The 10,962-nt window shown below is 38.4% G+C and overlaps 1 protein-coding gene across 1 annotated transcript in view; it reads right to left on the bottom strand.

The window, feature by feature from the left end:
* Positions 1 to 872: 872 nt before the first annotated feature.
* gfpt1 (glutamine--fructose-6-phosphate transaminase 1) overlaps positions 873 to 10,962 on the bottom strand; it is a 37,950-nt gene continuing 27,860 nt past the window's right edge. Inside the window, exons 14-18 of the mRNA XM_016473699.1 lie at positions 7,105 to 7,219; positions 4,685 to 4,812; positions 3,718 to 3,885; positions 2,825 to 2,986; positions 873 to 1,378 (exon numbers count right to left, since the gene is read on the bottom strand). Of these exons, the coding sequence (XP_016329185.1) occupies positions 1,334 to 1,378; positions 2,825 to 2,986; positions 3,718 to 3,885; positions 4,685 to 4,812; positions 7,105 to 7,219 (618 nt within the window). The 3' untranslated portion in view covers positions 873 to 1,333. The remainder of the gene's footprint in view (positions 1,379 to 2,824; positions 2,987 to 3,717; positions 3,886 to 4,684; positions 4,813 to 7,104; positions 7,220 to 10,962) is intronic.

The following is a 10,962-nucleotide window of genomic DNA, read 5'->3' as shown; positions in this document are numbered from 1 at the left end:
GATCTTCTTGTGCTACATCAACCCATTCATGACTATTTCTATTACCCAGTTTGGCGGGGTCATAGAAATGACCCAGTTTGGTCAAAAGCACAGAAACTTACATAAAAAAAAATTAAAAAAAAGTTAGAAAGATCAGATCATACATTCACTTCATATTTGACCCTTTATGTAGACGACGGGATTGTAGTCATTTAATCTAACTGTAACTTGGATATTTTACCTTTTATTTCTTTGCAACAAGAACGAACGAAACCTATAAAGATAACAAACAACATGTACTTTAGGGTAACCTTTTACATAAAGTATTTTTTTATCATTAGTTATTGCATGTATTAATGCATTTATGAATCTAGGTTAATTTTAATTTATAAATATATTACCGTCCATTGTTTATTCATCTTGAAATGTTAAAAATGTAGTCGTATATGTAGAAATGAACCAAGATTAACAAATGCTAATAAAAGTACTGAGCCATATTGTAAAGTATTAGCCAACCAGCTTCATAAACCATTTAAGTTATGTTTTAAAGTCTCAAAGCAATGGATTGAGAAGACAGGATCTCTAGACCAAACTCTAATGGACATCTGCATCGGTTCAATGAATACCAATTCAGAAAAATAAAAACGTAATTGTATCAAAGCTCCTACAGGCCACTGTATGCTCTGAGAATAGAAGGTTCACTATGGAAATCCCCATGAATATGAAATTTCAGATGATGAGAGGTCACCCCGGGAAAAATATGCTCATCAGTAACAAAAACATCCCCTTAAATAGCAGCAAACTGGATAAACAAAATATTGCGCAAACTACCACTAAACACTGATTCACAGTTTTGTTTTAGTGCCACATCTCACTAGAATTGTTTTTTTTTCCTTAAGGAAATGAGGCTCTTGTGTTACTTATCTTTGCTACACAAATGCCTACGTGTACTTGATGAGAAGCATCTAGAAGTCTTTCTGGGTCAAACTAATTTTATGATTAGAGCAAACAAACAATAAAAAGTCGTAAGAGAAACGTGTTATAGGCCACACCAAGTGCCACTGAGTTAAGAGTGCAGCTCTTATATCGCACCCCATACCATACCACGCCACCCAAACCCCCCCCCCCAAAAAAAACACAATAAAAATCACATTCCAGTCAGCAATGATATGAAGCTTCCAGAATCATGCTTTGAGACGAGATACATGTATATGGAGGTACACTTCAGGTTCTTTAGGATCATTATATGAACCTGGCATGTATAAAACCCTCTCTTCAATTGTCTTCATGTCTTTGATAGTCTGTGTGTGTGTGTGTGTGTGTGTGTGTGTTTGGGGCATCGAACCAGAAGCGTTTACTCAACAGTCACAGACTTGGCCAGGTTTCTTGGGCAATCAACCTGTGTAGAGCAAGAAAAGAAGAATTAATAAAAACTAGGTAAGTAAAGTTTGTGAACAAACTTTGAAGTTGGCTTGAAAAAGCTTAGTCTGAAAGTTTGAAGCAGACGTAAAAGCTTCAAGTTTGAAAGTTTAGTTTAAATAGATGTTGCTAGCATGATTTAGCATGTTACCCTTATAGTCATTAAGTACTCATTAAGCTTTGCTGGTGACACACAGCTTAAACACTCTATAAGTCCTGCTGTACAAAAGTTTTGACCCCCTCAATGAAAGTCTATGGGATTTTTGCGTAGTTTTGATCGTCCGTTTAACGAAAATCGTAAGTCTGATCAGTTAGAAAAGATATAGCAACCTGAGTCAGAACAGTCTGAAGGTCTGACCCGAGTTTGGTGATTGAAGCTTGAAAACTCTAGGACAGGGGTCACCAAACTCGATCCTGGAGGACCGGTGTCCTGCAGAGCTCAGCTCCAACCCTAAATAAACACTCCTGAACCAGCTAATTAAGGTCTTACCAAATTTTGTCTCAGTCGAAGAATAAGAGGAAGAAATAGCATTTCAGTAAGTTACTTAACACACACTATGGCCTGGTTTCACAGACAGGGCTTAGGCCATAGTTCAATTAGGACATTTAAGTAGCTTTTATAAATGTCCCTTAGATAAAAACACTATTGATGTGCTGGGGGTAAGAGTAATATGACGTAATATTTACTGAACATAAAGCAATCTTTTGCATTTCCTTTAGATCACTTAATTGTTCAGTTAAAAATGTGTTATTTAAGCCATACAGTTGTCAAAATCTTTAGCGGTGGGCCAATGGTTTTAGATTGGGGTTTAGGTTGTCTACTGCAAATGCAAATGTTTTGGGTGGATCTTGCTTTATGTAAACAGTATTTTACAGAGAGTCCAGGGCTCAACAATAAGTATTTTTTGCCAGATTCTTTAAGTGGCCCCACTGCAAAAATATAAATATTGTTTTTTAGTATCATACACCACGGTTTAAAAGTTTGGAGTCTGTAAGATTGAAAGAAGTTTATTATGCTCACGATGACTGCATCTATTTAATAAAAACAGTAAAAACAGTAATTTTGTGAAATATTGTTACAACAACCATTTTGCTATTATGCAAAGCTGAATTTTCAGCATCATTACTCCAGTCTTTAGTGTCACATGATGCTTCAGAAATCATTCTAATATGCTGATTTGATGCTCAAGAAACATTTCTTATTATTATCGGTGTTGAAAACAGTTAAGCTGCTTCATATTTCTGTGGAAACAAGATCCTTTGATGAACAGAACATTTAAAATAACTTTTTTTTAGCAAATTACATCTTTACTGTCAATTTTGATATATTTAATGTGTCCTTGCTGAATAAAAGTATTTATTTCGGTCATAAAATACACATCAGGGAGGTCAGGAAGTGATGAAAGCGAGAGCGTAAGAGACTCACGTCGTATCCGCGGAGCACAGCGAGGTGGAAGGAGAGCATCTGTAGAGGGATGACGCTGAGGATTCCCTGCAGACAGTCCAAACAGTGAGGCACTTTGATGGTGCGGCTGGAGTTGTTGATGGTCTCATTGTCCTCCTTATCACAGATCACGATCGGACGGCCCTACAACAGCAACATAATCACATCCACTTAAACAAAGGAAAAACTGCAGAGACAGCTAGGGCTGTACAACATAGGAAGCTTTTAATTCAGTCTATTCTTATGTATTTTTGCATACTGAATTGTGATTGATCTGCAACTTGATTTACAGCATTTTTAATCATTTTACCATTAAAGGTAGGGTAGGCGATTTCAAAGAGACTAGCAATAGCAAGCTAACTCTGAAAGCATAAGATTGCCACGCCTCCAAAACACATGACCACACACTGGCAGAGCAGAGGCTAACCAGCGACACGATGAGAGACGGCGTTGGTGGAGGATTGAATACAATGCTGTCAGATTAACTCATGTCTCATTCATCGGTGAGAAAACATTACAGTACAATAGAGTAACAGAACACGCTGATGATAACAGATCATGTGTGAAAGATGCTTGCAAATACAAACGTTGACAGGCAGGTAGGACAGCCTATCGGACCGAGGAATATGATTGGACGAACATTTTATGGTCCTACGCCTTCCACAGACAATATAAATAGATTTAGACCACTTCACTTAGTGATTGCTATCGGGATGTGAAGAGACTTTCAACCAGCATAACAAAAAATGTTTTTGAACCAAATCACCTACCCTGCCTTTAAATTTGAAACTATTTTATATCTTGCAAGCAGTGGCATTACCTTCAGGACATGCAAATCTAGTAATGGTAAATGTGGACATTTGAATGGCTCTTACCTGTCTAGCCACGACCTGCTGCAGTGCGTTCTGGCACTTGTTGTATGTGTGGTCTCTCATGATGATCATTATGACAGGCATGAGTTTGTCCACTAGAGCCAGCGGCCCGTGCTTCAGCTCTCCAGCCAAAATCCCCTCTGAATGCATGTATGTGATCTCCTTAATTTTCTAAATGACACCAAAACACAAGCTTTAACATGCTACCTGGGAAGACTGACTAGATGGGAACTATTAAATAAAATAGAAAACAAAACAAAGCAAAAACAAAACAGGCAAAATAAAGCAAAAAAAAAAAAAAGTAAAAGCAAAGCAAAAACAAAGGGAAAATGAAGCAAATGCAAAATCAAAGCAAAACAAAACAAAGCTAAATAAAGCAAAACAAGGTAAAGCTAAAAAAGAAAAAAACAATTGCACAACTGTTGCATAACCACAATTAGGGCAAAAAACTAGTTTAAACAGGCAAAAAAGTACATAGGTTCATATGCACAATTTTGTGGTCAGAGCTGGCTAATGCCTCGATGACAGTTTCACCATCCTCTCTTCCAGTGAATACAGGGCTTTTTTCTTAGCTAACACCGTTAAACTGCTTCCTCTGTTTATCTGTGGTTAGACTAAATGAGGCCAAACTTCTCAGAAATTCTGAAGTCCATCAGTTAAGATTCTTATTTTCTTCCTTGTTATTACTCTCCTGTAGGACTTGAATGTACAGGTCTTGAATGTGAAACAGCCGCTTCAATCAGTGTAAATTAACCTCAAATGAGAACTAGAGGGCTGCCTGGGCGACTCGGTTAAAGGGAAAGTTAATTGAAAATGAAAAATGTCTTTTAATCACCATCATATCGTTCCAGACCTGTATGACTTACTTTATTTTGCTTAACAAAATAGATATTTTGAAGAATGTGGTAAACGGTTTTGGTTTCCACTGACTAATGTATGAAGGAAAAGGGAAAAGGGCATGTGGTCTAACCAAAGCACCCTCCAGGCAGGTGGCGTAGTGGTAGCCTCGGCCCATGATGAGAACACTCTTCTGCTTATACAGCTCAGCTGCCAACTTCTGAATCTCCTCGTCCAGGCTCAACACCTCCTTGATGAGATCTAGAGAAAGACATGACTAAAGGTCAACATTGTTGAATTTGTACATTTGTACAAGTACCAAACTATCCAACCCTCAAAAGTTACATTTGCTGCAGAATATTTTATTCTTTATAAGCTCCAATAAACGCTGCTTGTAAGTGCTTAGAAGCTTCGATCACCTCTCTACTGCAATCTTGGCCCATTCCTCACTTAAAAAAAAAGCTTCTAGATCACTGGTCCTTTTTGGTTTTCACATTGCCACTGCTTTCGTCAAATTCAACCAAATATTTCAATGAGGTTTAAATCTGAAGACTGATCCCTGAACCAAGCGTAAGTAGATTTGGGTACATACTTTGGGATGCCTGCCCTGCTGGAAAGTCCAGGGATCATCAAGCTTCAGTCTATGCACTGATGCCAAAATGGCCTGATTTTTCAATGAATCCATGATGTCCATGCAGTCAAAATTTCCACTTTCAGCAACAGAAAAGCACCCCCATAGCAGGACTGGTCCACCTCAATGTTTGACCATGGAGATGGTGTTTTCTGCTTATAAGCTTGCCTTTTTACACCATACAGCAGATCCAGTGGGTCCAAAAAGTTCCAGTTTGGTCACATAAAACATTCTTCCAGAACTCTGTTCTTCTTGGTCAAGAGTGGCATTCGGCAAGATTCGCCATCATGAAGGCCATACTTGTCTAGTGTTTTCTTATACTCTGTATTTTAAATGTTTTTTCCTTCTTTCATCGGGTCATCTAGCAACATTTTATGATACTGTGCTTTTTCTTCAACACCCTCAAAGGTTTTCTTGGCTTAAACACATTTTAAGCTAAGGAATGAGGCTGCCAGCTGTGTCTCTAGGAACTTTTAATGACTTGGAAAGACTTTCTAATGTAATAAAACTTTCTTCTCTAGAGCTTTTGTGAGAGCTCTGTTGACTTTACCATATTTGCTACTCACGTCAGCACATGAATGGGCTAAGTTTATGTATGTGTAACAGCACAAGCGAATCCTGTTTTCTAATAGAGTTGCTATAGGCTTAATTGTGTTTAAAGACAATTTTGTTCCCTACTATAAAAATAAGTGACTTAAAAACAGCAATGTTGAATAGGGGTTGAATAATTATGACATAGCTGTGTTAGTTACCACTGATAAGCTACTACTAAATATTGTAGAAACTTAATTTGCTGTAAAGTTCGTGAAAAGCGCTATACAAATAAACTTGAATCGAATTGAATTATAAAAAAAAAAAATCCTATAACTCAAAAATATCCGTTTTATATTGACATTATCACTTTCAATATGCCAATAAACTGTTATAGATGCAATTTTTATAAAATTCTAGATCTTCAGAAAAGCTTGCATTTGTGAAGTACTCAAGTCTCTGGGAGGTTGAATTATTTTGATTGCGGCTGTATAGTCATTTATTTATTTAACATTTTATTTTTCTAATTTATGTTATTTATATAATCAATGCAATTTTTATTTATATTAATTAATCATTAATGCCATTTCATGTATTTTTTAAAGACCCACTCAACTGAAACTTTTAACAAACCAAAAGGGGGCGAATTACCTTGTGTAAAATGTGTGTAGCATAAAACTGGATGCTAAAACATGTCAACAGTTTAACTAACTTGCTCAGCAAGAATATTTCCAAATTGCTGCTCCATCACCACAGTAGTTGAACTTTAAAGAAACAACAGATGCCTGCTGCAGCACCCCTTGTGGCAAGACTGAGAATACGACATGTACATGTGTGGCAATGACACAGTTAATCTACTTGCATATATACGTTTTGAGCCAAAGACTGCAAATACAGAATACAAAACATGCTAGCATTAACGACAGAATCAGTAGTTCTTCATATGAATAGTGAGCTGGAGTGCAGGGGGAACTTCAGTAACTGGCTGCCAATACATTCCTGACCTCATTGGCTTGGAAGCAGAATGAAAACTCCACAGAGGGAGTAAGCAAGAAGCGGAGAAAGATGGGGGAAGGAGGGCGCCCCAGCAGACACTTGCGGTCCAATAAAGACTTCCAACAGTGACGGAGAGAGCTGGCCAAGGCCATCTGCTCCTCCCTGCACACCAACCCCTGAGCGCACGCACTTACATGCACATGGAGCTCTATGACGTCAACGTCTCACCATCATAAATGTACACAAAAATCACATGTGCACAAAAACAGAAGTTTTGAATTAATTTGTTGAATTTACTATTGTGACTGATGACTGGGATCACGTTAGCTGCCGTTCTTGCAGAATTCTAGACAATTCTAAAACTTTCACACACACAGAGCTGTATTTGTGTTTACCTGGCAACACTTTGAGGCCTTGTATGATTTCTCGTCTGCGTGGCTGCACTGAGATTCTGTCATCGCACATCAGCAGGGCAAACATGATGAGAGCCACAAACTGACTTGTGTATGCCTGCAATAAACAAAAACACAACACAAAATAGTTCACATGAGCTCAAAATGCAATTTGTATTAATTGTTACAAATGGGGGCCAATCCTACAGTATACTCTGGCCCACAGTGGCCCCACAAAGTAGTTGGACACTGAAGCCAGGTTAAAATAAGTACACATATCATGGCATTAGAGAACTAAATATAAACCAAGAGGCATCTAATACACTTGTGGTTAACTCCGCTAGGACACTTGTTTGAATCGGAGGCTTCGAACATCCATCAAAAAAATCACTGCCACATCAATTCAAGTCATTGCAAAAATGTCTTCAAAAAGTTAGTTCATATATGACACTTGCTTTAATATTCTGTATTCAAGGCAATGGCATTCAGACATTTTTAACACCGGTTGAAGTGTCCAGACACTTATTGGGGCCACCAAGATGTTTGACATATGTTCTCCATGCACCAATTCAATAAAAACAGCAATTCCCAAGTCTCCTTCTATTAGAAAAAAAAAGCACATTTATGATCCACATTCTACACCAGGTCAAATGACAAAGTGGGAGAACTTGGGTTGCCAAAAACACTGTATTGTATTTCAGTCAGGTGTTATAAAAAATATAAAGAAAAAAGAAAACCAAAAATGTTTTGGTTGAATGATTTGCCAAATAAGACCAGGGAAACGAGTAAGAAAAGGTGCTTCCTATTTTTCTCTCCATGTCCATCTCCAACAAGTGCCTTTGATGCCAAAGCCTCTGTGGCTTGTAAATCGCTTTAACGGCATTCCTCAATGCATACGTTGTCACATTACATGTCTAAATGTAATCTGGTGCTATGCCATTATCTTTCAGACCATATTAAAGCCACTCTTGGTCAAATATGAAGCACATTTAGGAAGCATTCAGGACGTCTGACAACATGCTCTGGCTCACTTGCAGTTCTTTGAGTTCATGCAAGATACTTTCAGTGACAGTAGAGGAGCCCTGGACCAGACACCCACCCTTGCAAATTACTACCACATGAGCACTGATCCATAGACGCATTACTGTGTCGCTTACTATTTACAGATGCTTTTCATCTGTGACGGTTCACTACCTGCAGGGATAGAGTTCCTGTACCAATCTGAGGTTAAGTAGTTTGGTCAAAGGTGTGATGGTGACTGGGATTGACAGATTATGATCTTGGTGAGTGATATTCCATTAAACAGTAACCATTTTAACCAATTTCTGCGTGGTTTTAAAAGGCAACAAGTTTCTCAAAATTAAACAGAAACCCAAACCTGGTGCAAACCTGAAGTTATACAGTGGGGAAAATATTAATTTAATCCCCTGCTGATTTTGTAAATTTGCCCACTTACAAAAAAAATGAAGGATCTGTCATTTTTAATAGTAGGTTTATTTTAACGTATAGAGACAGAATACCAACCAAAAAAATCTAGAAAAAACACATTATATAAAGGTTAGAAATTTATTTGCATTTCAGTGAGTGAAATAAGTATTTTATCCCCAAGCAAAACATGACTTAGTACTTGGTGGAGAAACCCTTGTTGGCAAGCACAGAAGTAGTAAGATGTTTTTTGTAGTTGGTCACCAGGTTTGCACACATCTCAGGAGGGATTTTGGTCCACTCCTCTTTACAGATCCTCTCTAAATCCTTAAGGTTTCTTGGCTGTTGTTTGGCAACTCAGTTTCAGCTCCCTCCACAGATTTTCTATAGGATTGAGGTCTGGTTGATGGTATGTTTTGGGTAATTTTCATGCTGGAAGAACCATACATGAGACCCATCTTGTGTTCTGGCTGAGGGAAGGAGGTTCTCGTCCAAGATTTTACAGTACATGGCCCCGTCCACTTGCCCCTCAATGCGGTGAAGTCGTCCTTTACCCTTAGCAGAAAAACAGCTCCAAAGCATAATGTTTCCACCTCCGTGCTTGACTGTAGGGATGGTGTTCTTGGGGTCATAGTCAGCATTTCTTTCCCTCCAAACACGGCGAGTCAAGTTAATGCCAAAGAGCGCAATTTTGGTCTCATCTGACCACAGCACTTTCTCTCAAGCCTTCTCGGAATCATTTTGATGCTCTTTGGCAAACTTTAAACGGGCCTGTACATGTGCCTTCTTGAGCAGGGGGACCTTGCGGGCGCTGCAGGATTTCAGTCCATTGCGGCGTAGTGTGTTACCAATGTTTTGCTTGGTGACTGTGGTCCCAACTGCCTTAAGATCATTAACAAACCAACCATTCAAAAGTAAAAAAAATAAAAAAAATCACTACCATTCAAAAGTTCATTGCATCTGATCAAAAATACAGTAAAACAATAATATTGTGAAATATTGTCTCCTTCTCACCAAGCTTCTTGCTGATGGTCTTGTAGCCCATTCAAGCCTTGTGCAGATCTACAATCTTGACTCTGACATCCTTTGACAGCTCTTTGGTCTTGCCCATGGTGATGGAGATGTTGGAATGGAAGATACAGATTGTGTGGACAGGTGTCTTTTATACACCTAATGAGCTGACATTAGGAGTAACTTCTTAAAGTGACAGGACTAATCTGTGTTCCACATGGGCACATAACCAGTCTGTGGGAGCCAGAATTCTTGCTGGTTGGTAGGGGATCAAATACTTATTCACTCACTGACATGGAAATCAATCTCTAACTTTACATAATGTGTTTTTTCTGGATTTTTTGGTCGGTATTGTCTTTATATCCATTGAAATAAACCTACCATAAAAATGACAGACCCTTCATTTCTTTGTAAGTGGGTAAACTTACAAAATCAGCAGGGGATCAAATAAATATTTTTCCCACTGTACATAAAAAAATCGACGCAAACTCAACTCTAAACCAGTCAATTTGTTTGGTTCCATTGGACTCAGTTCAAGTTATTACCCAACAGTCCATGCAACATCAAGTCACCAAAGCACAGAATTGCTGGATGACTGCAAAGGCTGATATAGTATCATTTGAAAGTCACAGAGTAAAAGTTTGTTTCTCTTTCAGTTGTTTCTAGTGCTAGCTATTATATTAAAGTGCCCCTATTATGCCATTTTTAAGGTTCCTAATATTGTTTTGGGAGTCTCCTACAATAGGTTTACATGCATGCAAAGTCAAAAAAACTTTTTGTTTACTCAAAATATGCATTTAATATCACCTCATTTTCCAACGATTCTCACACGATTAGTTCAAAGCAGTTCTGAGATTCAGTCTCTCTAAACCCCCCCTTTCCGTGAGCCTACTCCACTCTGATTGGTCAGATTTGTTGGCCCAGTTTGTTGTGATTGGTTTACCGCATACAGCGCGTGTCGGAATTGATATGCCCGTTGTCAGTTCCGTATTTTGAACACTCGATAGAAAATATAAACATCTATTATTTATCATACTTACAGGTTGTGATTCAGTGGAGTCAGCTTATCTGAATAAACTGTACTGGACCATCTTTCAGGAGCAAGCGTTTTGTGAATCCCACGTTGAACTCCATGCGATTACAGAAGCAGTCATCAGTAAAATAACGGGAACACTAAAAAAAGACTGGGGTTGTACTGCTGTGGTACAGTGGAAAAAATAAATTTTAACCACTGATTCTTTGCAGCCTCATCTTTCGGAAGTGAAAATAAAATGTATTTACTTTCACAGCGAAGGACACAGCGGCTTCTCGACATGATGTTAACCACATGAACAAGCTACAGTGTTTGAGGGTGGGTCAAGTTGTTTGCGGCCTGCCAACGTAGAACATAGGCGAGCATTGTGCAAATGTGTTACCCTGCGTCGT

The sequence above is a fragment of the Sinocyclocheilus anshuiensis genome, unplaced genomic scaffold, assembly GCF_001515605.1.
Source record: "Sinocyclocheilus anshuiensis isolate Anshui unplaced genomic scaffold, SAMN03320099.WGS_v1.1 scaffold112, whole genome shotgun sequence".
NCBI classification, from domain to species: domain Eukaryota; kingdom Metazoa; phylum Chordata; class Actinopteri; order Cypriniformes; family Cyprinidae; genus Sinocyclocheilus; species Sinocyclocheilus anshuiensis.
The sequence above is the reverse complement of the archived record's forward strand: the minus strand, read 5'-3'. Positions and strand labels throughout refer to the sequence as shown.